A 26,989-nucleotide genomic window follows, 5' to 3' on the forward strand; every position below is an offset into this window, starting at 1 on the left:
CAAGGATGTTGGTTTTTTAATTTCATAGAAGACATGCCAACTCCAATATTCTTACAGTCGCCTGCAAAAACAGCCCTGATGGGAGGGCTTCCCCTTTGGAAAGGCAAGAGTCAGATAAGAACTAAGTATTGAGTGAGGTCAGCCTTGCTTACTTTGCCAAAACTTGAAATATCTGAGCTTGTAGCAGTCTGGCTCCAACAAAATAAAGCATGGCATAATACAAATTCCACTAGCGCTTCGATAATTTCATCTCAGTTGCATGTGAGTGTCTTAAAACTACACCTCTTTTTTTACAAAATGGTAGTATTCAGAGTTTTGGAGTTACTTGGTCAGTAACTTCCTGGGAGATATCCTCTCAAAATATCTTATCCTCAGAACATCCCACCACACAGGAACTGTTTTTACATAACAGCTAAGAGAGAGACCACGCTGCACGAGGCTGTGCCAGCGTTGCTGCGGGTGTCAATTATGTGCACTTTGTAGCATTGCTAATCTGTCCTGTCAGCAAAGACATCATCAAACAGTCTCAACAAAGCATGCCTGTTCCTTTTTGTTATCTGTCCACGCAGAGGTACAGATGCATACTATATTAACCCTGTATAAACACATGCTGTCAGAGAATAAAAGCTATTTGATATAATTATGAAGAAGAAAAAGAAGCTAGGTCTATAAAACCAACAACTTCTCTGAAGACTACCAAATTAGACTGAATACACCGAGATCCTCTGCAAAAAGACATGACTGTTATTGTAACTATCAATTATGAAAACTGTACTATGCAAAACAAGGACTCTTCCACAAGACATATAGATCACTCTTCGCTTTTTACTGAATACAACAGAGGCAGAATTTCTGGAGAGATTATCTGTGTTTTGGAAAACACCTTTGATTTAATTATAATCTCATCCACCTTCAGCGAAATAACCAGCATTTCATAATTCATAGCCTTGACATCCTTCGATTACCACATTTACACATCAGACAAATGAACAGCATGAAGTCCCTGTTCAGCAATGGGCAGAGAAAAGTGTTAAGAGCAACTGCCTGCTATTTTCCAGTCGTATCACTTGGCTGGTAACTGGCTTTCATCTCAAACAAGATTGTTTTGTTTTCTAGGTGCCAAAACGGGGCGGGCTCAGGACCACACATGCCTGCGTAGCTTCCACGGGATGGATGTAAACGAGCGTGTGCTCTGAGGTGTCCACGGAGGTGTAGGAGGTGCCATCGGCCGTGTAGACCACCTGCTGCGAGGGACGATCCTGCTCATCACTGTAGACAATCTGTGCCACTGTCCCCCCCTCAGGGACAAAGTGCACCTGGAAGAAAAGAACAGATCCTGTACTGATCTTCTGCAGTCATAACGCCTATGGGAAACACCACAAAACTCGTCGGTTGCGGAGGAGCCTTGGCAAGCAGAGTACCTTGTGTCCAAACTATCTAGCCAATTGTTTTGAACACATACATTTTAAATTGCATCTGAATTACACCAGCAACATAGAAATCTGGACATAAGAACCTCCATCGGTTTCCGGTTTTACTCTGCATTTTAACTCAAGACCTAACTGGTATAAAGGGCACCTTCTTGGATCATCCTTCGAAAATTCGTAACAGAAAGAAAGCTCAGATATGAACTAGTGTATCTATGGGATTTATTGGTGTACTGTTTCCCTTTATTCTCATATTCCTTTCTGGATTTATGATAATTACTTCATTCAGCTAGTTCTGTAGTTGGGGGTAATTTTGTCTGTTCGATGAGGGACTAACAAAACCTATTAACTTTGATACTGCTTCAAGTAATAGCATTGCACCTATCACGAGGAAGCAATAGTGTATGTTAGATTGCTTCTCTGTAGTACGTACTTGCTGTATCAGTAGAAAATCCAACTATTTAAACAGAGAAGCATATAACTGAAAACATTAAGCAATGATTCCAAGGACTACTGGAACAAGCTATGTCTAGAGCAGCAGTTTAAATCCAAACAAGTTGATTTTGACAGAACATTATGATCATAAATGATGATCGGTGGCCTACCTTCAACAAGCTAGAATACTTAATTCCAGTGGCAATAGGAACATGTTCACCTTCTGACACCCTTTACATGCTGAAAACCATTTTCAGCACATGGGAAGAACAGGACAGTTTGCTGGAAACCTAGTTTTAAGATCCATATTCATACAAAATATTTCCACATAAAGCGATCCCACAGTTACATGTGTTATTTACCTTGTTTCACCTTTTAGCTTATGTTTCAGAAGACACCTGGTACTCCCCCATGGATGCCAAGTGCTGATTCTGTACAATAAATCCTCATGCAAACACTACAGTAAGGATACATGCAGTGTTTCACATTTGGAGAGCACTCTGCAAACACTAATTAAGCCTTATAACTGCCATGCGCAAACAGTATGGTTATCCCATTGTACAGATAACAGAACACAGGGCATTGAAAACTGCCTTTCTTTGCAAATTTTAAAGCTGGAAATTACCAGGAGCATCAGAATTTCTCAGCTTGTGGGTCAAATGACATGCAGCACCCTCTTCATAACATATTCAAAAGTAAATCAATTTACAGTCTTCTAGAAATCCTCAGCTGCATTGTCTCAGAGACAGAGGGACTGGCTGCCTAGATCAGAATCTGACTGTATTAGTCACTAACGATTAACGTTTCTCCCTTCCCCACTACTCAGATGTCTGACTGGAAAAAATTATTCATATTACTTTCTCCAAGGTCCACCCACAGTTCCAATTGATTCGACCGATGCCATCAAAATGGGCCGCCACAGACCACAGATTTTGTTAATATTCATTAATCTGAATACCCTTTCACTTTCCCGCATGGCTAAACATATATTTGGACACTGAAACTTCTATAGCCACTGCCTGGTTTCGTTTAGCTCATTTCAGATGTCTGCGTATTCACTGCTGCGGTTTGCACAGCTCACTTTTGGAACCTTCAATCCAAAATCACCACAGACGTGTTTGTATGTCCCCTCAAATGAAAGCTGAGTTTCCAGACTCTAAGAAGGGGTCGAATGGGAACGCCTGCTTGCTAAGCCACCGCACCCAGCCCAGGTCAGTCTGAGCAGAACCCGAGAGCTCTGGAGGGCACTAGTCACCTGCGTGCTATTCTGTTCCGGCTCAGCAGAGTCAGCCCACACCTGAGGACTTTCCTCTTTGGAGTCCATCTCCTCCCTGCCGTGGTGCTCCATGAGGAGAGGGATCTACTGGAGGAATGTCTGGCTGAATAGATTCATCTGTTCACTGTGCTTCTACTTCCAGGAGACAAGGTGATCTTCAGTAACATGGCTATAAAGAAAAAAAAAAAAAAAAAAAGAGGAGATATTAAAACAAGCGTGACACGTAGAACGGAGGTATGAGGCATTATCATCACACACTGCTCTACAGGAACACACTGCCAGCATAAAGCAGGCTTGGCGTTATGAACATGTGCATTCTCATTTACCATACTCGAGTTCTGCTGTATAACACTTTCCATGTCCTATTAAGGGGGAAACAAGTCAACCATTGCTACAATTGCACTGAAAGATGACAATTAATTCCTCCTGCACATCTTTCTCTGGCCACAGGCAGTTCACAAAACATTCTTCCAATTGTCCTTCTGGCACCTCCAGGCCCAGAAATCAATAAACGATGCAGAAAATTGGCTTTAAGATTCCAGCAAGCCAATGGTACCTTCAGAGATGCACCACCAGTTTCTCAGTTTTTCCAAGACAGGTTTTGTTTGAGAACCAACTGGCTTGACATCTACAGGCAGGTTTCACCTTGTGCAAAATTGCAGTCCCAGTTGGTATTCAGGCAGTGTTACAATAGCCAACTTTTAGAAAAAGAACAATGAAACTTAAAACTCTAATTCATGCGAGCCCAAAGATCCTGACAAATTGCTTCCAAGCTAGGTTTTATTCACCTCTTGCAATTTTACTGGGGCCTCTCAATCTGCCATTGGGAATCTCAGAAGCATAATTTACAGCTCCAGTGATTGGTTTAGTCAGTGGTTCAGCACCTTCCCAGTCCTTTGTCTCTAATGCCGTATTAAATCACAGGCCCAGGAATTAGCATGAGGCTGAGCCCATTCCATTTTTCAGCTAGTCCAATTAACTTTATTTTATACCGAGTGCCTCGCTGGGCTGATCCAATGCCAGTACCCCGTCTGTGCATCAGGAAGAAAGCAGAAGGCTCCTTGCTGACGCTTTCATTCATTTGCATTTTAAATGCAAATTATTTTAGTCATAATTTATTCCCATAAATGCTAGCAGTTGGCTTGTCATTGACAAACTAAAAAAAGATAGGGAGGGAAAAAAAAAAAAAAAAAAAGCAGCAGGCACTTTCTGCCTTCTGCCAATTTTGCCAGCAACGAATAAGCTTTGCAGACCTGAGCACTGACTGTACCGCTGGTCCTGGCCAGAACATATAAATCAATACTACAGAAAAGTCTCAGCCTAACATCACTGAACTGCGCGGTGGGGAAAAAAAAAAAATCATATTCCTTCCACATATACAAAGAAAAACTGTGGGAAAGATATTTTGGGGCATCGCTAGACAGTAAGTCACGCCACTGTTGGTGACTAGAGCCTAACGTTTGCTGTCTCATACCGAGCCACATAGTACACGTGTGCCACACGGTCCCCCACACAAGCAGAGACCGAGGAGCTGTTCTGACTTCCTCTGAGACCCATACACCGTTAGGTTATGGGAATAAAGGAACAGAAATCCTACCTCCATTAGTATTACTTGATACAAAACATCCAGAAAAAGCCCTGAGGAGGAAAGGGAAAAAGAAATACATGTACCTGCAGGCAACACTTTAGCTAGGGGATCTCATTAGTAGGAAAAAATGAACCGCAGCAAACAATTGGGACTGATAAACACCAGCTTTACTCTCCAAGTGTTGAAAGCCAGGGCCATTTACAAACATATTATTTATTTATATATCACAGCACACACAAGCTGATAGATAGATAAATAAATATCATCCAGCCCCCCATAATATCTTTCATCCAGCTATCTCAAAGCTACTTGCTACATTATTAAGGATTGAGGGATTTTTCTCAGATCTAATCTGACCACTTTCACTGAATTCCATCGCTCATTTTATCAGGTATGCGATCACCAAGACGTCTAGAACTGCTTGTGTGAAACGTGATAGCATTTATGTCAGTAACATAATCTGAACAACAACTTTTACGTAAAATTAAATGCCTATCCTGTTGATATTCTTCGGCTGGTTTATCCCAAACAGCTCTTTTTGATTGTCATTATTAATCAAGAGCCAATTCAGGTAATTGCACTAACAATAGCCAGTAGTTTAATCAATGACCTAATTGCTTAGAAAATAAATATAAATGCTCGAGGTTTCAAATTTGGGTGGTTTGGGGTTTTTTAATTATACTGTTAATAAGAATGTAATTAAATTAACCAGTGATTGAATTGAGAAAGGCACAGCTCCAGCTATTGCCACATGGTGCAACAAGTCGCAGAATTTTTGGCTGACCTTCCCCACAAGCAGATACTGAAGGTCTGAAGGAAGATGCTGACTCACTTCTGCAGACTCATTTTGGCACGAATAACTTAGAATTTGAGTGGAAAGGAGACCGAAGGGTTCAGACAGGTTTTTTAGTAGACAAAACTGGGCATTAAGGGTCATATCTGCAACAAAATAGTACCAAAAAGTTGGAAAAGAAAGCAGAAGACAGTAATTCTAAGTTTTGCCATGGTTCTAAAGGTTAGTGCTTATCTCAAATCTCAGGGAAAAAAGCAAGGTTGCGCCAAATTCAGTGGCTCAGTGGTGCAGTTCCTATAAATGGTACTGTTAACTGTTGTTCTTCACGGAAATGAAAAAAATATACTGCTCAGCCCAGCCAACTGTGTAGCAATAATAATCAGACAATATTAGGAGCTGCAGGATTTGCTGATGCTTTCAACTTCTCGGCTTCAAAATACACCCCAGGATCTGCCTCTCTGGTACGCATTCCTATCAAAGACCGGAGCTCCGTGAATTCTCATCACTTCTATCATCACCAAAATACACAGGAAAGCACGTCTCCCTGGAAACGGGGATGTGCTGAGGGAGACAGCAGTGCAAGAGCAGATGGGCCACATCCCAGCGAGGTCCCAGGGCCAGGCAATGAAGAGGGCCTGAGGCAGAGCGAGCGTCGGAATTCAGCTGGTACAAAAGCCAATAGTGAAACAAAACCTGCAGTTACGGTCAGGAGCTGGAAAGCAAGATCTGGTCCAACGTCACTGACAACAAAACTGCCAGGAAACACAAACACCTGAGTAAGTTTTCTAGCACTGATGACAGAGAAGACCAAAATAACTTTGCTCACTAGTCCTTCATAGGATGCTCTCCCTCATCAATCCTGCATGATCTTATTTTCTTTAAAGCCCCCCCTCAATATCCGTTACAGCTGTGACGCTGACAGCCACGGTGCTCGAGACTTTAACAATCTCCCTGTGTTCTTCTCTCAGCAGAGATCCCTCACTGCACGAGGAAGAGGCAGATGTCCACCTCAGCACGTAGACACAATATTTTTTCAAGTTAGCTGCAGAAGAATCATGATGAGTACGTTAGGGTGTGTGGCCTCCGCACTAAGCCTGTTAGTGAAGCCAGTTTGGGAGATACAGGTAAAAGAAAATACTTATTTTCTCAAAGGGTCTGGCTGGAAGCTTTGTTGTTTTCTTTAGCAGAAATAAATGAAATTCTGGACATAAGCATTGCCAAACAGCTGGCATGCAAGGGAACACTCCGCTAGGCTCTGCTTGCTCTCTGCACTGTTTGCCCACGGATTATCCTTTGCAATTGTTGGTTTTCCTCCCCATATCTCACACGTGTCAGATATTTTCAGAGAAGCTAAATGTTGAGGCAAGCACCTCAACGGGAAGCTCTGCAACGCCCAAGGGGGACGCACACACGTTCTGAGACCTATCACCCAATCTATCGGCTGCGGTTGCGTCACTGCCCCGGGGTTTGCGTACGACCTGATAAGTGTCGCGGGCACCAGCCAGAAGCGGTGCCAACTCGTGAGATGCTCAACCATTTACAGCAATTGTGAAGACAGCCTCTTCCTCCCCAAAATAGCAGGCATGCCTCACCCAGTCCATGCTGGGTGATGACACAAGCTGAAACAGTAATAGGTATAAATATAACCCAGCACCACTCCAGTACGTCAGTGGCAGGACGCAGCGTGTCACTATATATAAGACACAACGCGAATCAAGAACCCACGCAGCTCCCGTTACTTTAAAATATCCACTCCAGCGGAAGAGAACTCATTCTGACTTGGGTCTGCTGGAGCTCTGAGACAGCACCCATGGGTGCTGCCCTTCAGCTCCCTAGGACGTGCCCATGTTTTCCACAGGTAGAAGCACGCTCGGAGTTCGGAAGCGACACGAGCGTGCCGCTGCGCTTATCCCTCAGCGAAGCTTAGGACAACCTGGTGCTAACCACAGCTAGGAGGATTTAGAGTTGGAGGGCAGGATGAGTATTCTCCTACGTGTCCGTGCACTCATAATATCCAGCTGTCTGCCTCATCAGGTAAGTGCAAGTAAATCAACCACCTCTTCCAAACAAAACAGGTTCATTTCAGTGTGCCATTCACATTTACCTTCCTTTTCTCAACACCCTCTGGGGACCTGCTGGTGTCAGAGACCTATGCCTTCCTCTTTAGTTCTTGCCTTTTACATCCAATCTAAAAAATCTCATTAATGGTGAAGCTTCTCCTCACGCCCGGAAAGTGCCTTTGTGTCACTGCCTGACCAGTTCTTCATCTTTTTGGAAATGGCACTTGAAAACTCCTTTTGACCACCGCAATACTCTCTAACGCCTCTCTCCTGTTCCTGCAGTCTGTTGTTTTCTTTGAAGTTGTATTATTAAATCAGCAGCTTTCCCCACTCGCTGCACGCCGCTCCAGAGGATGAGAAAGCACTGCTCAGGGGAAAAATGCCTCTACCCAACAGCAAAGCCCTCATTAGCCTTACTGTCCTCAGCAGAAGACACGTCGCCCTCAGCCACCACAGCACCCGTGCCATGTCACCTTGTAGGCACCCCTCTGACCCCTAACACTTAGAGAGTCCACGGTGCTTTAAGAGGAAAACCTCCACTAACAGCAAAGTCATTGTTATTTTGCATTTGCCATGTAAGAGTTTGACACCAGTCGAATACAGTGAATCCATACGGTGCTTCAAAGGAAAGCTCAGCTCTGAAAATCAGAGGGGGGGGAAAAAAAAAAAAAGATCAGCAGTAACCATATTTTCTTGGCACACTTGCTGTTAAGGAATGGCCATTTCTTTCAGTGCTGGGACTACACAAGAAGATAGACAGACAAAAACTCTGGGGACTTCATCTGCAGCAACCTCTCCAAGACTCATTAAGGACATTCTGCTGAGAAAGCACCCGAGCCAGTAGCTGCCAAACATTCATTTTTGTCCCTTCTCCGGGATGAGAAGAAAGGGGGAATATTAAAGGTGGGCAAGGGGAGAAGTCCACCTCCCTGCTCAGGGAGCCATAAAGCCACTGCAGTATCTCAAATGAGAATCCACTTTACAATAATGGTGCATGAAACGGCTAATGTGATTTACTCTCCGGTGTAAGAGAGGCTTGCATATAGATTGGGGTTCCCTGCAGCAATAATAGCAGGGGCTATTAGCTTAATCCTTTAAGTACTGAGCTCACTGACCACTCTTCTCCCCCGCCAACCATACGCAAGGACAGCAAGATTGTTATGAAAGGGGGTTTTACGACTACAGGTCTTCCTCCAGCTTTTAATACGAAAATGATTTATTATGCTCAAAAGGAACATCACATGTGTCTGCAAAAAGCTATATCCCACACTTAAGTTAATTACCCCAGCTTGCCTAGAAGGCAGAGTCGGTGCATTTCCTGAGATCCCTTGGCAGGAATACGCTTTCATTGCAGCAAGAAGGTTTCTAACCTCATTGAGGACTGAGTCACGACTGCCGTCTCCTCCTCTGCATTCCCATCCATCAAAAGCACATATTGTTTCAAGGAACCCTGGCTCTGGCGCATTTTGGCTGACTGCTAATAATCAGGTAATACATAACCACAATATTTATGTTTGGTGAGTTAGAAACGGAAATCACACATAGGGCTGGGGCAGTACAGATTATTTCCACGAAAGGAAAAATGGCTTCAATTTATTTAATTGTATACTCAGCCAAACACAAACTCACTCTTTACTCAAATTGCGCATAATGAATTGATCTATATCCTTATGGTACACCCATCAAAGCAACAAGGAGCTGGAAAAGATGTCTTAGATCTTCAAGGCCAGTCCTCCGCATGTCGCAGTCCTTCTCCCGCAGGGACAGTGAGCAAGCACTTGTTGCAACTATTCTCTCACAAAGTATCAGGTAACTAGCTGAAACTGTTTCTACCATAAAACACAGGAGATAATCAAACCGCTCTCTTTCAGAATAGCTGATTCTCTGAAGCACAGATACCACAGAGAACAAATCAGGCTATCTGTCCATTAAAACAGGTGGGAACTTAACATACAACGCCAGTCAAGGGCTGCCACACAACTTCTATTTCTGTGTGTTTTACTAGCATGAAATAAAAGTGACAAATAGACCCGATCTCATGTTTAAGTCAAAACAAAATTCACAATAGTAAGACAGCCCCTGTAATTAGCTACACTTATAAGTCACTTAAAATTCTGTTTGCACAGCTGACAGCAGCTGCAGGTGGTCAGAAACACACTCAAAGTAGCTGCTGACTGCAGAGCAAATTACCATCAGAGAGCTCATCCAGGGATTTTCTTTGCAGGTTAGTAGTAAGGGTGCCAGAGGAAAGCCAAGCAACATCACATGCCCATTTCTCTCTAAAAACAAATTATCAATTATTCCATCAGATAATAACAACAACAATATCTCATCCTATAACCAAGGTAATAAAGGTGTCTTCATTTTAAATGCCTAACGCACAAGAGAAGCATGCATACAGCAAAGTGCCAAAAAGCATCACAATTCGGGAGATAAGTTTTCCCTTTAAGGACTGACTAAAGAAATACTCCCTCTTACTTTTTTTTTTTCCTAGAAATGAAGGTTTGAGACTGCCCATTATTATATTTCCGCCGAAGACGCAAAGAACTCTTGTAAAATCTGCTGACAATTCATTCACATTTCATCTTCTAACTTAACCAATAGAAAGGAAAAAAAAATGTATTAAAAATAGAAGCTAAAGTTCAGTATAGTCTCTATTCCCACTGAAACTCTGAAACAGAAACGTTGATTTGCATCTTACAGACACTCAGCTTTGTGCTTGTTCATTCAAGGCCTGCAAGAACCATGAATGCATCAGTAATAGACTATTGGTTGGCGCTCAGATAGCAAAAAGCACATCGCAAACACTGACCATTTCACTCTCAGGACTATGAAGCTCAGTAGCCTAAACCAGGTTTTTAACTCTGGACTATGAAGCTCAGTAGCCTAAACCAGGTTTTTAACTCTGATCTACAGAGCCCTGCAAGGCCCCTTCTAAGGATCTGCAATGAGCAGTTGCGAGGCAAGAGGTGACCATGCATAGCTTGAAATGTCTTGTACAGGGGAAAATAACGCTTTAACAGGTGAACTGCCCCTTTAGGGTGGCAGATCTGAAAGACAGAGCACCAAGACCTTATTTTCCCACTCCAACTTAACAATTTAAGTTTTTTAATGTAACTGTGGCACAGGAGGGGGGACACAGCAACTCAACACCAAAACCTAAGTAGCAAGAGGTCCACAAGATCAAACAGCCACATGTTATAACTGTCCCTCAGGCCACAAGAACAGGCACATTTAGCAGAGGCAACCACCACCATGAAGACCATCATTAGCAGAGCAGGGGCAAACACCACAGCTTCCACTTGCAGAAGTCGCTTCTGCTCACGCACAGGCCTTGCCCTTTCCTTGGGGCCCTTGCTGGATGGAAACACCTCACACAGTGGGAAGCAGCAAAAGGCCCAAACCCACCAGCCTGGTCCTGCTCTGCCCTTGGATGAATCCATCCACACAGGCCCCATCCTGGCACCTCAAGGTGGGGAGGAATGGGCTACCAGCCCTCCACACCAAGCTCCAAGGCCACCCAGACCACAGCCTTTTCCCGCTAGGGCAAATACGGGCACCCAAACAGCCCCCTCACGGGATCCCCACAGACGCAGCCGCCCCCCAGCCCCCCCCAGGCCAGACTGCCACTCCCCCCCACCCGCTCCCCTTTATATACCCCTGCGCCCCACCACCGGCAGCCAATCCGGGGAGGGGGTGCGACGCCCCCTCCCCTAACTAGGCCAATGGGAGGCAGGGGCGCGAGGCACGCGGCCAATCAGGAGGCGCAGGTGCCCCCCGCCCGCCCGCCCTCCCGCTTCCCGCCACCGCCGCTCCCCCGTGTGAGAAACCACCGCGCCCCCCTCACACCCCCCCGAGAAGGCGCCATCAGCCCCCCGTGAGGGCGCCCAACGGTCAGTCGGCCCCAACCACTGTAGCCCGGGGAGGGGGGGACGGGAGCTGGCGGTGAGAGGCCGCGCCGGGCGGGCAGAGGAGAGAAGACGGCCCGGCAGCCGATACTCTTGGGGGAGCTGGTCTGACTGTGGGGCGAGGGGAGCGAGCGGCCCAGAGTAATGGGGGGTGGGGGGGTGAGGTGCCCACAGTGCTGGGGGAGGGGGGGAACAAGATGGCTCCGGCACCCCCCCGCCACTGAGGTGCCGGGGTCCGGACTGTACCAAGCAGGGAGGGGGGAAACAGGGGTGGGGGCAGCCCCTTCTCCCTCTGTCCGGGGCGGGTGGGGGATCCCGGCTGGAGCGGGGAGGGGGGGGAAGCGGACTGTACCTCTCCCGCGGGGGGGGAAGGGGAATGACTGCGCCCTGCTCGCCCCCCCCCCCCACTCGCGGGAGCCAACGGTTTATCCCGTTCCCAGCGCTAAGGAGCCGCCAGCTCCGGGCGCCATCTTGGGTGCGACTAAAACAACAAGTCCAAAACCCCCGGCGGGTCCCCGCGGCGCCCCTGGAGCGGGCTTCCCTCCCGGACCGTCCCATCGCGTTACCTGAGGGGGTCCCGTGCCGGTGCCGCGTCCCGGCCGCCGGCGCCGGCCCCGCTGCGGCCCCAAACCCCCCCACCTGTCCTCACCTCACAATGGTAGCTGCAGAGCGGGAGGGGGGGCGGCCGCCCAGACTTCATTACCATAATCTGCCTGGCAACAGGCCGCGGCGCCGCACGCTGATTGGCTGAAACGCCTCCGCCCGCGAAGATGGGGCACAAAAGTCCTCAAGAAAAGACTCGGAGGCGGCCAGGTCACGGGGCCGGGGAGCAAGGGGGGGACCCCGATCCACGGGGAGGGGAGGGGGGGGAAACCCTGCCCGGGCCTTTACTCCCCCCCCTCGAATGCCCGCGACCAATCAGAGCGCCTCTCTCATCCCCGCACCTCACCGCTGGGAGCCTCGCCACCAATCAGAGCGCGCCTCTTATCGCGGCGCTCCGCCCCCTGCTGGGGGAGGAGGTGTGGGGAACGCGAGCAGCGCCCCCTGCTGGGAGGGCGGGGAGGGGCGCCCCCTGCTGGCGGGGTGGGGGCGGCCTCCGAGTGACGGGCGGTGATTTATTTATTGAGGCGGGGGGGGAGGGCGGCCGGGCCCCCCCCTTTTACACGGCAGGGAGGGCCGGGTCCATCTGCCTCTCCCCGCTAGATGAAGAGGCGAGCATGAGATCTCCACAGCCCCCTGTGCTTCATCTCGCAACCCCTCGGGGTATAATTCTCTGAAATTGTGTCAAAAATAGCAGTCTGGAGGGATTCGCTGTAATTTTATTTATATACTTACAAATTAAAAGCTGAACCAAGAGCTATTAATATCTGTCGAGGGTCAGCCAGTGAGGGAACTGCCCCCAAAAGGGCTCCTTCTGCCTAACAGGACCCCAACTGGTGCTGGCGTTTCTTTTTTTCGTGGTATATGTGTTCAAGTCCTAAATGTCAGCTCAGAGAAGGATAATAATTACTATTGTTCGGATATTTAACTAATTGGTCATTCTAATGGGTTTATCACCATACTTTTGTTTCTGCTCTTCTTAAAGAGGTGTTTGTATTATGGTGGCATGGAAAAATACTGCTTTTCTTATTCCTTATTTCACATTAGCATGTGCTCAGAAAGCCATTTGATCTAGTAGTTCAGTAGACATTTCTTAAATAAGACAATCTCTGTGTTTTGTACCTTTTAACTTTATTCCAAATGGCTTCATGAACTGCGTGTGTGCACATTCATAATAAACACTGTTCCACTGAGGCGTGGGCAGCTACAGATCCTGCAAGGGGCCATTGTGGCTAATTGACCCAAAATCCACTAAGACAGGAAGGGTAAAGTTTGGTTAAAGATGAGTCACTGCTTTTACAAAAACTGGTTCTGCTCATTCTCTGCCCAGGAGAATAGTGAGAGGGTCAGATCTTGGTGCAATTAAGCATACTTCTCCACTAGGTCTGTCTTTTGAAAGCCTGAGCTACTCTTTTAAATTAAGAAGTGCAGGTATATATTGAAATCATCCCCTGTTGTACTGACCCATCCCTTCCATGAGCAATCAAGATTTAAAAAAAAAAAAAGCAGAGATGCAAATTTTCTAACTTGTACTTAGGAACTTGACCTTAAAATGTTAGGTAAGAAATGATTTTAAAACTGAAGTGAGCAGAATTATTTACCAATTAGAAGTTTGTTGGGTTTGTGGGGCTTTTTTCCCCTCCACAATAATTTTTCACTCCTCTGGGCAGTTCTCTTAATCTGGATTATGAGAGTGATGGAGTCAATTTATTCCTCTATCCTATAAAAACAGTTCTAATTTCATTATACCATGCTGAAATGTTAGGATAACAAATAGCACGAGGAAATACATAAGACCCAACAAAACTGCTTTATTCCTCATAAGTCTTAACAGCTATATGTATTACTTCTGAAAAATCAAAGTGTTTTCAGTGTTGCATTTTTATTTGAGATTTCCAAGAGTCTCCCTTACATTTTGGAGATTTACTGGCTCCAACACACACTATTGTGCCACGTTTGCATACATACAGTTCTACAATTGGGCACAAAACAGCGTGGGACCTCTGGGCTGTCCTTCCCCGGTACGTGGGTCATATTCTGAAAGTTATTCCACATTTGGTTTTTTTTTCCCCTCTTAGCTTGGAAAGGCCGATTCAGTGCAAGTGTACAGGGGCTGCAACAAGCTGCCAGATGCAGCAAAAGCCGATTCATCATCTGCAGGATCTGGAATGTGATGTAAAGCCTATTGTATTGCCCACATTTTATGTGTTGTTTCGGACGCTCCAGCATGGGCTTTGTTTTTCCAATAGCTTCATGCTGTCGGAGAGAGAGAAGCCTTCACATTAGGTTCTTTTATTTCTAATATTCATAGTTCAAGTACGCTATGTAAAATCATTTCCCCATCCACCTATATTGTCTGGAACAGCGTTGTAACCCTTCACCAGATCCTCCTTTTCCCCCCTTGTCTTCTGGGTCATCAGATCTGTATCTCCGCCTCTGCATCACCTCATTTGGATACTGCTGTTTCAGCACTACCTCTGCTGCATGTGTCCTGTCTTGCCTGTTCTGTCTCTTCCCTGTGGCCACTACAAGGCTCATTTTTCCAGGCCACAGCCCTGTCTCCCACATCGAAGCATGTGTACTGACATCCTCCCAGCAAGGGCCGTTTTCTCCCTCATTTCAGGCTCCAGGTGGAAAAGCATACTTTAACCCAAGCCCATTTCATTTACTTCTGAATATCTTTTTGACCCAACTCTTTCCCTTGAAGCTCTTCAGCTATTCCCTTCACCTAGTAAAACCACTTTCACAGGTCTTTGCCTTAAAAACAAACCTCCCACACCTGGACCACAGTCCCCTAAAGCTGCTCGCCAACACTCTTTCAGCCCTCCTAGAAAGCTTGTCTGTTCTTTTCCTGTCTATACCTCCTTGTTTCTGGTTTTGTTGAGGTTACCTGATTTTTCTTTATGACATTATCCCATTTTGAGAAGCACGTAGATTAAAACATGACAAAGAAAAATGCTGTAAACTCATTTGAGTTATTAGAGAAGCAGACGATGCCTCGCTGGCCCAATTGACCTCCCAGACTACATCTGTGCATGATAAGTAGGTACTTGTGCTTAGATTTCCAAATTAAACTGTGCACAGATCGGGCTACGCATTGTGGTACCCATCTAACTTCCTGTGTGCAAGTCAGCAGCTGGCTGTGATTTAAAACACCAATCTAGAAGATGGAAAAACTTCAGCTCTCCATGTTTCTCCTAAAACCTGCTAAATTATAATGCAACTGAAATGTAATTACTTTACATCCTGCACAGAAAATACAGAACATGGTGAAGGTAGAAATATGAGTTTACTGGTTTAGAGCAAGCCACGATAAATTTAATTAAAGTGGCCTCATGTAAAACACACACAAATACAACAAAGTTATCCTATTTTAATTCTCAGGGTCATTTCCCCCCCCAAAAAAGTTTTAACTAGTTTATTTGAACAAGCTGAGTTAATCCCCTTATACTGCAAGGAAAGGTTTGACTAATTGAAGTTTGGGGGTTAAGTGTGTTTTAATAGCATCTACCTAACCATCTCAAAAATTTAAAAATTATTTTACTTAAAACTAAATTAAAAACATACCATTGGAGAAAGTGTTTCATCACATACATTCATTATTGGCCACCTTTTTGCCTGATCTGTACCCACCCGAATGGCATTTACCCCCAATATTCATAAGAAATATAGGCAACAGGCACAGTAATAAGGGAAGAAACAACTCCCATAGCCCCCCCCCCCCCCGATATCTTTACAGGGCATTTGGTAAGAGGTGCCTCAAGTCTTGGGAAAAAGGAGCATTTCAGTTCACTGTGAAAACCTATTTAGCAAAGCCATGCTGTGGCGTAGGGATGAGAAAAGCGAGTTCTGGCTGCAAAAACGCCTGCAGGGGAAAATACTTTGCCACTCACACACCAATATCTCCCCATTATAACCATATTTACTAAGGCTGCTGCTTCTGAGGGTGTCTTGAGATCTCTGGGTTTAGGGGAAGATAGAAATCAGCCAAGAGAGTTTTGTGTTTCACAAGTTTTGATGTAAACTGCCTGTTTGCAAGCTTTTACAGGGTGAGAAAAATACTTTTCATTCTTGTGCACAGCTGCTACGTGGAGTCCTGGCCCTTAAGCAAGGCAGCGAGGTGGTTGCGGTACCAGTAGATGCCCCAGCTCACAGGCGACAGCGAGTACAGGAACACCAACGCAGCAGAGTTGTTCTTTGCGTTGCAAGACTTCTTAATTACTGGAACATTTCCCAGAAATCTGCGTTGGACAGATGTAGTTCAACTTCAAATCCAGGTCAACTACTTCTTCATCTGGGGTTACTGTTTATTCAGTGCATGCATTTCTTCTCTGGGAAAGACCTTCAACCACAATTAGCCTCACCATCCTTAATTGAAAGTACCTGACTTCAGTGGCTCATTTTGGACTCAAGCTCAGGTGTCACCACTATCCAGTTCTGGTTATGTAGGAGCATTGTCATTAGTAGGAAATCATTTGTCCATCAACTGCAAAGTAAACACAGAGGCTGTTTGGGTTTCCTCTCCATTAAGCAAGCTGGAATGACTCAAAACTATTAACAATGCTTTTTGATATTTCTGAGTTTGCCCAAAAGTTGAATATTCTCTATTAAAATTAGTCCTGTATCTAGGCCTTAAAAAAGCATCATAAATAGTTAAAGGATTTTTAACTTTTCTAGAAGGTTTCCCTGTCTCTAGCACTGGGAAAGGACTTGTTAATACATGTCCCTTTGGTAGCTGTTTTCAAAAAAGTGATGATGAGATCATACAGTCAGTCTTACCCAGCTTCTGCTGGGAAAGAAGAGATCTTCAGAGATATTCCTCCTGCTTCTGGATATGCTTAGTAGATAAAGAGAGGCAATACAGAAAAAAGTGCAGTGATAACTTATGGTAGATGTTTAGACAGGAGCCACTTTTTTAAAAAAAAACATTTTATTATCGAATTTAGTATATGTGCAAATCGTACACTCTGTTTATCTGGGCTTTTTATATAACAGCAAAAAGTAAATCCCCTAGCTGGGAAGACTCAGTATTATTTTTCAACATGTATAAAGATAGAAGATATTTATCTGTCAGATGGTCAGTCTTCCTCCTTCCCCAGAATTTAGAAATTAAGAAATCTGATCATCTCATGGATGTAGGAGTTGGCAGGGGGGCTTCTAAGCCACCCAGTCCTCTCCATGACTACACTATATAGCCAGGGCAGGCTTTCTCTTAGAGAGAAACTGAGACTCTTGTTCTTGCAGCCTTGAACAAGAGACTAAAAACATCACTGAAGACAAGGGTTTTTTTCCAAGGCCCATTTTTACTTATTTGTTCTTGTGCCAACATTTTTATGCAGTTTAAATAGGGGACTTTTTTCTTTCCCCTGTGTTTACTCTCCTGATGTATTTATAGGCAGCAGGCATAGCCTCTCCTGAAGTTTATTTCGCTAGACTACACAGGCCACATTTCTTTCATCTTCTGCTGTATAACACATTCCTCATTCCCCCATCTGCCTTGCTAGCCCCTCTGCTGTAGTGGGGCAACAGAGCTTTTAAAAAGAAGTTTTCATCTTACATGATGAATTTTCCAAAGCAGCTTTAGAAACCCTTATTGATTTCTAAGAGTAAAACAAACTCCCCTGGGAGGTTTTGAGCTCTTATCCAAAAGTCTGGATCTCCAAGCTTGTGAAAGTACTCATCAGCTACAGTCTCACCCTTCAGCACCTGAACAAGATGAGTAAGGCTTATCCGGAGATGGCAGTCAGGGTCATTTAAGAATCCAGGTCATTAGGCAAGTCCAAGAGGATGAGGCAGGTCTGATGTCCAGACAGGAATTAAACCTGTAGGTCATGATACAGGGTGATGAGGACAATCAGGATTAGATAAAATCCAGGAGGTACTTCCTAAATCAAGAGCAATGAGACAGATTCAAGATCAAGCTAGGACTGGAGATCTGTATCTAAGCACAACTATCTTCAAGCTGAAGCCCAACACTTCTCTAGAATCACTCAGGGAAAGAAAGAGGTTCCTGGGCTTGGCTTAAATAGAGCTCCTGGGCCTGTGGGTGGAGGCCCCAGGTGCAGCTGCTCAGGATCACTAAGATTTGTTAGTGGCCTCAGGTCCCTGGCAGGGTGCTACCTTGGTAGGGCTTTGTCATTGCAGCAGTCTTGTTTTTTTGTCAAAGTAGTTGTGTTTTGGGTTTTTTTGTCTCTTCAGGTTTGCTTTAGATTTTGTCTTAAATGTAATGTTTGTACTGTTACTCTATTTATTAAGAGCTTGTGGATTTGGTGCAAAAAAGCAATTTTGGAGGAGGTTGTATGCTTCACTTTTTCTTTTTTTTTCTGAGGTTTTGAGTCTTTGCTTACTGTGTTTTCAAGTTTTTCCTCAATTTTCTATCATAACAACTTGAGAGTTAGACCTCTGAGAAGAAAAACACCGTTGAAATTTTCCCACAGGGTTCTGGGATTTTGTGGCTAAGTGGAAGAAAAACAACTTTTGCAACGTTGGTGGTGTTGCATTGCTATCAACACCTCTGGCACAGCAGACTGCGGCGTCCTGTTTGAGAACCTGACCCTGCAGCAAGAGCTGTACGAGCAGACGCGGGCAGCAGCGTGGGGCTGTATTGATTTAGATGTCATTTTGGATTGCGTTCAAAATATTTTTGCAGAGGGGTTCTTTGCAGTTGGATGTGTCCTTCAAGAGGATAGTTGTCTCAGTGGATGAGAAATGTATACTTTAGTGACTGATTAGTTTAAAGGAGGGGATGTTTTGAAATTAAACTGAGTTTGAAAGGTAAGTATATTCCACCCACGCTATAGACAGAATACCTGAACGCCTTTGAAAACAAGTGTCTTAGGAGAACAGTAGGTATCAGATAGAGTAAATGTATAGCAAACGCCGAGGTTTGTCAGTGAGTTCAATGCTGCCTTATCTCTAAAGCTGACAAAAAGAAAATGGTATCATCCGAGACAGCCATTAAGATTGAAGCCGCAGCCTCTGCCCTGGTGCAGATGGCTGCAAATGAAAAACTCCTGCTGCCAGCCAGACAGGAAAAACGTGAAAATTTGCTGCACAGAGGAAAAGCGCAGAGCTGCCGGGAGCAGGGAATTCTGGCAGATCCTCCACTGTGCTTCAGACGAACGACGCTGGAGGAGAGATGCAGATACTGTAGGCGACGAAGACATAACACATCAATCTGCCTCTCCAAAATCTTTTAGCTAACAGAACATAGCCCCAATATTTTAAGCCAGTCTCATTTTCTTCCCTTTTTTTTTTTTTTTTTTTTTCTTGCAGAAAATAATTCATGTTGTCAAAGCTCATGTGATGTTATTCAGGTGCACCCAAATGTTATGTATTCCAGGTGTGCCCAGGCACCTGGCCAGCTCAACCCAAAACGAGGTGTTTTGGGTTTTTTTTCAAAGCAGCAGATTTACGCAGTAAGGTGAGAGCATTCTTTCAAACACAGTTATGACAGTACTTAATTTCTCTGTTATTACAGAATTGTTCAACTGTTGCTTTGAACTCTTGTAACCTCAGCCTGCATACAGTGGAAAAATTCAGGATTTGCTTGCCTGAGCATGAGGCTGCAGTTCACAATAAAATATTTGCTGCAGTTCCAGCTGAGAGTGCTTGCGTGTCCTGCGTCATGTTAGGTTTGCTCTGCCTTAATTTTGCACGGACCCTTCTGGATATTTGTTTCAAGAGTTCTGCTGTCAGAGTAGAATTGATATTTCCCAGTGCTCTAAAATCCATTCGCTCAAGAAGACTGTCTTTAATACACTACAGTGGGAGCTCAGGTAGGATTCGGGCTGTAAGTTTTATCAAAGGATCCCAGAATTTGACCTCTGATTTTCAAAATCTTCTGAAATTTGCTGCTTAATGAATTTGCCTGAATAAGAGAGTACCACAGTGATAGCATGGGGGTTTCTTAAAGCAAATTTGGAGTCACTTTGAGACTTGCCAGCTGCAGGCCCATCCAATCAGTAGCCAATTTTTCCACTGAAATGTCTTTTTTGCTACCGGGGTAAGATTGTCTTGAAAGTTACGATTTTAGTTGCTGAGATGTTTCGGGAGGCAAAGGAGAAGAATACACCTAAGATGCCTGGGTCATTTTACACTTAACAGATCAGTCTGATAAGGCTGAATTCATCTCCCTGGTGAGTTCTGTTTAATCCAAGAATACCCTAATAACTTGAATGAGTCACTTTGCATCCTCACAGTCCTCCACAAATGCAAGAGGTTGTAGTAAGACATCTCCTTCTGTGTTAATCTTTGTAATGAATTCCAGAGCCTGGCTCTCCTCCTCTGCCCTCTCCTCACTAATTCCCTGCAGGACTTCTAGGAAACTTGCTGGTGATGCCTGTTTTCATTTTGTTCCTTCCCCCAGTTTGGTGCTTACCTAGTTTTATTTTGACCCATTGACTTTCTCTTATAGTGGTTGTAGAAACTGTAGAAAAAATATTTTACAAAATACTATTTCATTTAATCTAGAGCAGCTGCAACACAGCAAAAACACCTTAAAGGTGTAATTAAGACTAAAAGACAATTCAGTATTTCTGTAACACCTGCTGAGGGCTTATCTCCTTTTGTAGTCTTTCACCAGGTTTTCTTTAAGAGCTGACATGTTGGTTGATAATATAAATACAAAATAAAAATGAATGAAAGAGCCCTCTACCGTACAGAATGCAGGCTTCTTTCACGATGAAATACTCAATAGTGAATCACGCAATTGTTGAAAAGCTATTGGCAAGCATTGGAGTCAAAGGCAGAAAAAAGACTTAATGTGTGCGGTATTTTTCCTTCCCTTACTTTAAAGAAACGTTTTCACAGTGCAAGAACCTTTAGTGAAGAGAACAAGGCCACGTAGCCATAAACTCACTTGATTATTATTTTTCATTGCTGTACTTCTCAGATGCTTTTTGGTAGATTATTTCCCGCCCTGTGCCAGATGCTGTTTTCATTCACAATGAAGTAATAGTCCTTTGTGAGTGATATCACAGTATTATACCACGGCCCTTATTGTGACTTCTCAAATTTAACGTACTGAAATACATTCTTTGTTGGTTGTTTGGGGACTTTTAGATCTAGGGTTTGATTGAAGTCAGTCTGTAACAAAAAAGAAAGAACAGAGCCCAGAGAACTTGGACAGTCTGCAATTTGCAGAAAAACACAGAAACAAAAGAAGGGCAAAGAGGAAAAGTTTGAATATTTGATATATGCTATCCCTTCTTGTGCAGACAGAGGAAAAACTTGCAGTAAGACTTGTGTGTGTAATTTATTGTTTTTCAGGTTTTAAGATGGTGTAGGTATTTAATTGCTGACCCTGCCAAGGGATCTACCCATGTGCTGGGCTGCTGCAGCCGATGCTGGATCAGCAGGCAGCATTCGACAAGGGAGGGGGGCGGAACTTGGTTTGGGGTCTGCTCCTATTTCACACCGCTGCATGTGCTCCCTGGCCACAGCCCTGGCTCTGCGCCCGTGCGCTGAAGCAAATCCAAACACAAATAATTTCTAGTTCTTCAACTAGCTCACAGGGTTAGGCCCTTCTAAACATAGGCTAGAAACTCTGCAGTTCCCTTTTAGGCATGTGATCTGTGGGTTTCATATCACGATGACACAATTCCATCCTTTGCCAGTATAAGGTTTATTAAAACTGGTGTATGTGTTTGTGCCAGTGTCCGGGTGCACAGAAATGAATTCTTTTGAAGGATTATGTAAAGGTATATTTTTCAGAAGATGGAACAAATACAAGGCATCCAGTTGAGTTACTTAAGGCCTGATCATGCACGGAGTGGAGCGCTCTGAATTTTAAATGCAGGTTGGAGTACTTAGCATCCCCCAGGTCCGTGTAAGCTTGCAGGGGTGTGTCTGTGTACACACATGTATATGGATGTATTTATGCATAAATTGAGCTAAGGACATAATTATGCGTGATTATTTTTTTCCCTCTTAGAAGTAAACTGGTAGTTATGAAAAAGAAAGTGAGATGGAAGATATTCCTTTAAGTATTGATTTAACATCTTTGCTAAGTAGACACTTTTTTGGATAGCTTTTTACCCTTTCCAGTTAACAAAGGAGCTGGCAAACAGGTCTGTCATCCAGCTATATTTTCAGGAATTATAGAGAAGGTCTCGTTAGACTTTTTTAACAGAAAAGAGGGAGATATTTATAATACCTGAGAGAATATTGATACATTTAACTGTGCTGATATATGAGATTTTAAAAAATAGAAAACGTGGTCAAATTTTGCCCTCGTTGTAGTCCACTGAGACTGCACCAGGTAATATGTCGAGGAAAAATTTAGCCAAAAGCAGTTTTGAGGGAAACGATTAAAATGCAGATAAATGAAGATGTCTGGCTGACCAGAAGAATCTGTATTCATGTGGCGACTGTTTCATTACTCATACTGCAATGCTTTCTGAAGTATATTTTTGTATCATCATTTCCCATTTTAAATTCAGCTCTTAAATCCCAAAAGGGAATTAACTACCATCCATTTGCATTTTAAAGGGAAAACTCAAGCCTCAATAGAGTGCTCCACTTAAGACTCCTTTTATATAACTTAGCCAATGAGCTACATCTCGGTAGAGACCTTAGGGAGTCAACCAAATGACTGAGACAGGGCAGGAAAGCCTAGACTTGGAAGAAGCCTTGTAATCTGCTTCATAAAATGCAGAACAGGCTGGTATCGGTGTGAAGCTCTCCTGCGAACTGGTGTTTTCATTACTGTGGGGCAAAATGCCCTTAGTGTTGGGGTGCGAAAAAAGGACCTTCAACCTTGGGCAAACTGGGACAGCTAGAGCACAGGCCACTCTCTCTTCCCGTGAGCGAGGGGAATTCATAGTGAAAGAACTTGTAAAACAAAACCAGCAACTTTTAATTCAGCCCTTTGCAAGACGTGGGAAATGGTGATTGGAAAGTTACAGGAGAAGCAACATGGTTTTTGTTAAAACAAAGATCTCGCGGGGGGCTGACTCATCTTCTGAGAAAATGTGATTCAGGGGAGGAATCGAGGGGGCTGTTCTCCCCCTCGGGCCATGGGTTTAGGGGTGAGAGTTGTAGGCGGTCCACTCCTTCCCTTGGAGACATTGGGATTCATCTTCTACGCAGATGTCCCAGTTCCTTTCAGCCCTGTCTTGCTGTATGCCTTTATTCAACTGAAACAGACTTCAAATACGTGTAGTTCTTTATTTCTTATTGCCAAGAGAACCTATATTCTAACTTCTCGCTGTCGTAGGAGCTTGAAAGCTGCAAAAGTACTGCTCCTTATTTTCTTGTGGCCCTCCAAAGAGCTGTACTTTTCAAAGCTTATAAAAAACCCAGTGTAGAATATGAAGCCACTCTTAAATGAGTTTATAAATAAGTGGTACTAGAGAGCACTGCCTATATCTGGGGCATTTTAAAAAAAAGTTGCAGAGCGAGGTCCGCAAATATGAATCCCTGTGCCTGGGAATTCCAAAATCCCACTGTTTTTCCCCGTAACTCTCAGTTGAAGCCTAGGCTGCTCATCAGCATGAGACCCTCCAGCTCCTTCCCGAAGTGTGGTCCAGTGACAGGCACAGGAGGGCAAAGCCGCGGCTCCCTGCGGTACCTGGGGCACAACTCCCTTGTCTCCAGGGTGCACATTTCACGAAACTAAAATAAATATTCCTGTGTGTTGACATAAGAAGAATGACTGGGTGGTTGGGAGCCGTGAAGCTTCTAATGATGATTGTAACAGGAAATGTACCGTAATGTTTGTTTAAATAGAATCATGCAACCTGTAGATGTCTATGCTGGTATCAAATTAAAGTGAGTAAGGAGGGAATTTTTGGTGGAGTTATTTTGCTTTTAAGTGCACCAGAAGAATAAGCACTTAAAAGTATCACGCAACTGATGGAAAACAGCAGTTCCCAGTAAGAAAGCATTGCGCTATCGGACATGACATGTCTCCTGGACATTTTAAAATTCCTTATTGTCTGTTCCTGTGTCATAAGTTACTTCCTAACACACCCCGTTCCCTGCAAACTGAGTAACTGCACAAACAAGTGATGGGGGGCGGGAATAAAAGGCGACTTCAGTGTGCCGTAGAAGAGCTTGTTAACACAGGTTATTCCATGGTGCCTGATGTAACAGGCACTGAATCAGACCTGATTGTGGAGGGAGGGGTAGATTTTTTGTTGTTGAATTGCACTTATCTTCAAAGCTGCTGCAAATGATTCTACGTTTATTCAGCAGGACAAGTCCTGAGGTTTTTAGATTTGATGTTGTTCATTGCCATGCCATTTGTTAAGATGATTTGGCTTTTAATCCGCCAATGAATACTGAATGAAGAATTCAGTCATGAATCAGATCTCTTCTGTTGCTTGCCAGTAACACAAGCCATTTTTATTTTAAATTTCAGGTTTCTTTTACAGTACAGGACAAAAATAAATTATGAGTGGAAAGAAGTTAAAATTGTTTCTCTAGAGCAACTCTCCTGCATCAAGGCTTAATCCTTCCATTATGTGTGACATCATTAACCATTCTACTGTAATATTTGACACAGGCGTTCGTGGGACAAATTCAGATCCAGTATAAAAGCTGCAATAATACTGAGTTATGTGGAACTGCAGCTAATTATAACATATTTGAATTTTCGCCTTTCCTGTAAGACCTCTACAAAATGAACAACCTTTCACACCATTGCAATGAGACTGACTGAGACCAGCAAGCAGAGGAGGGGAGAGGAAAGAAACGTTGTCCAAGAACAACAGGAGAAATCTCAGCATCATAATGAGCCAATATCTGTGGAAAATATGCTTAGTTGTTGGTGGATTCTTTTTAATTGTAGGGTTTTTTTTTTCTCTTTAAGCTCTCATATGGCTTCTCTGCCACAAACTGCACCACTCAGCTTATTTAAGTTGGAATGGTTTGGTTGCCTTGATATGTGAATGACTGATCCTGCCATCTTCAGAGACTAAACGACATTTCTGTCTTCCCAGGTGGACTAGAAGAGACAAAGATGACAGGACGCCTTCAGCCCACTGAAGGAAGATATTACGATGCAAGAGGGTGAGTGTTCACTAAATGTTTTCTGCAGTGCAGCCTCTCCTTCCTCTCTCCCCTCCAGTGTCTTGACTATGCCTTCATTTATAGACCTCTAGACCCCGCTGCCTTTTGAGTTCCATGTGTCAGGTGTAAGCATTTGCTACAGCTCTTTGAAGAAGCATCAGGCATTATTCTGCTTTGAGATCCTGCCAGTGCCCAAAGCCTCAGATCCATCTGGAGAGAGAAAATGAACAGCATAAATACCCAGTTTGTATGTTCTGAAAGCTGATCGTTAGCTCAAAAGGTGGTTAGGCTCTCTTCTATTTTTGCATTTGGGATCCTAAATCTGAGTGCGGGCTCATTACTCTATTGAATTATATATCAGAGGTAATTTCCTTTCCTGGATAGTGAATCCTACAGATGTGCAAATCTACTCCAAAAAAGGATTGCTTGTGTGTTTCAGACACTGCTTTTATCTTGGGTAATCTTCCTCTTCAGAAAAACAAATTGTCCAGTTAAATTCACCGCGATCATTGGTTTTGCCCTCCATCTAGAAAATGAGAGGAGATCACAGACTTAGCACATTTTCCAGATGCTAAGATTCATATGCAGAGTATTGAAGGAGCAGCGGCTTCCTTTAGCAGCCACGCGCTTGTGCTAGCCTTAAGCATCCTCGATTGATGTATTTTTCATTTTCCAATGCATTGCCACCTTTTCTGTGCTGATGTGCTTCAGCAAAGCAGTAATATTTCTAAACCTAAAAGAAGGGCTTATTTTCAAGTTTGCAGTTATGGGAGAGTATTAATGTTATGATTGTTCCCTTAGCAGTTTGTTACATGCTGTAGGCCAGGATTGTGCTGGTTGAGATTAACATAGCACAAACTGCTGTTTAAATCTGCCCCCAGAAAAATCTCAGAATACCTGCATGAAAGCCAGATTAATGGCACTGTTTCAGGCACAGAACAGAGCAGTAGAAAAATGGCCATCAAGAAATAAGGATTCAATAAAGGGTAGACTTTTCCTACCTTCCCTGCCAAGCCCTTTTAAAGATGTCTTCAAGCAGAAACAGAAGAGCTTGTTGTCCAGCACTATTTACTGTGTCGTCTCCTTTTCACAGATTCCTGTGCTGGTTTTCCTCATGCCTGCAATTTCTCTTTTTATCCCTGTTTTTAAGGTATGACTCCACTTCAGCGCATCTGTTCTTATTCTCCATCCTTTCACTCTTCTAAACTTCATTGCATTCCCATAGAAATCAGCTTGCTTTTTTTTTTTTTTTTTAAACTTCTGTCTGCCTTGCATTATCTTTCAAGGCCTAGAAGGTCGCTGCATCTTTTTTGTTACCCTCTTTCTATGGAACACCTTCATCCTCTGTGTAGACCTTCTATCTTAAGCCCAGTTTCTTCAGTGGTTTCCTTCATCTCATTGCTGCTGGACTTTCTACACCTTGTCTGCAATGTGTTGTCCTTTTGAGTTACAGGTGGAAGACTGAGTTGCAAATCTGCAGGAACCCTTGACTTCCACAGAGAAATTTTGTAGCCAAATATAGATCTCCAATTCCATAGCAGGTTGGCAGCTTTCTAACGTTATTTATGGGGTTTGAAGAAGTATTATTTCCCAAAGGCACTTACAGTGTTCTCTTTACTCAAGCCCACCACATGCTGTAGTCATTTTCTAAATTCAGTTTGTATTCTACCTCCTAAGACCAAGGGTGACTCAGCTCTACCTCTGCAACCTCTAACTTGCACGTATCTATTACGTAGAGCTAGTACGAATGATGTGATCCACCATTTAAAGCTTCAATCAAGGTTTTTGATTGAGAGCTGCATAACGTTACCGTTCACAGGCTAGATCAATTTTTTGCTTTAATTTGTGGATTTTAAGAGAATGGTGAGAATATTCAAAGACTTTCTCA

At 43.9% G+C, this 26,989-nt stretch overlaps 1 protein-coding gene across 10 annotated transcripts in view; it reads right to left on the bottom strand.

Moving 5' to 3' along the window:
• Positions 1 to 12,292, bottom strand: part of PRDM10 (PR/SET domain 10) — a 46,004-nt gene extending 33,712 nt beyond the window's left edge. For 2 of the 10 annotated variants that reach the window (XM_074851185.1, XM_074851184.1), the window contains exons 1-3: positions 12,054 to 12,266; positions 3,118 to 3,307; positions 1,152 to 1,316 (exon numbers count right to left, since the gene is read on the bottom strand). In XM_074851185.1, the coding sequence (XP_074707286.1) occupies positions 1,152 to 1,316; positions 3,118 to 3,210 (258 nt within the window). In that variant the 5' untranslated portion in view covers positions 3,211 to 3,307; positions 12,054 to 12,266. Of the gene's footprint in view, positions 1 to 1,151; positions 1,317 to 2,032; positions 3,069 to 3,117; positions 3,308 to 8,862; positions 9,057 to 9,208; positions 9,695 to 9,769; positions 11,159 to 12,053 lie in introns of those variants that run through there. The other 8 variants (XM_074851183.1, XM_074851182.1, XR_012626497.1 and 5 more) reach the window with 8 other exon arrangements.
• Positions 12,293 to 26,989: the final 14,697 nt, after the last annotated feature.

The sequence above is a fragment of the Strix uralensis genome, chromosome 26, assembly GCF_047716275.1.
Source record: "Strix uralensis isolate ZFMK-TIS-50842 chromosome 26, bStrUra1, whole genome shotgun sequence".
Taxonomy (NCBI): Eukaryota; Metazoa; Chordata; class Aves; order Strigiformes; family Strigidae; genus Strix; species Strix uralensis.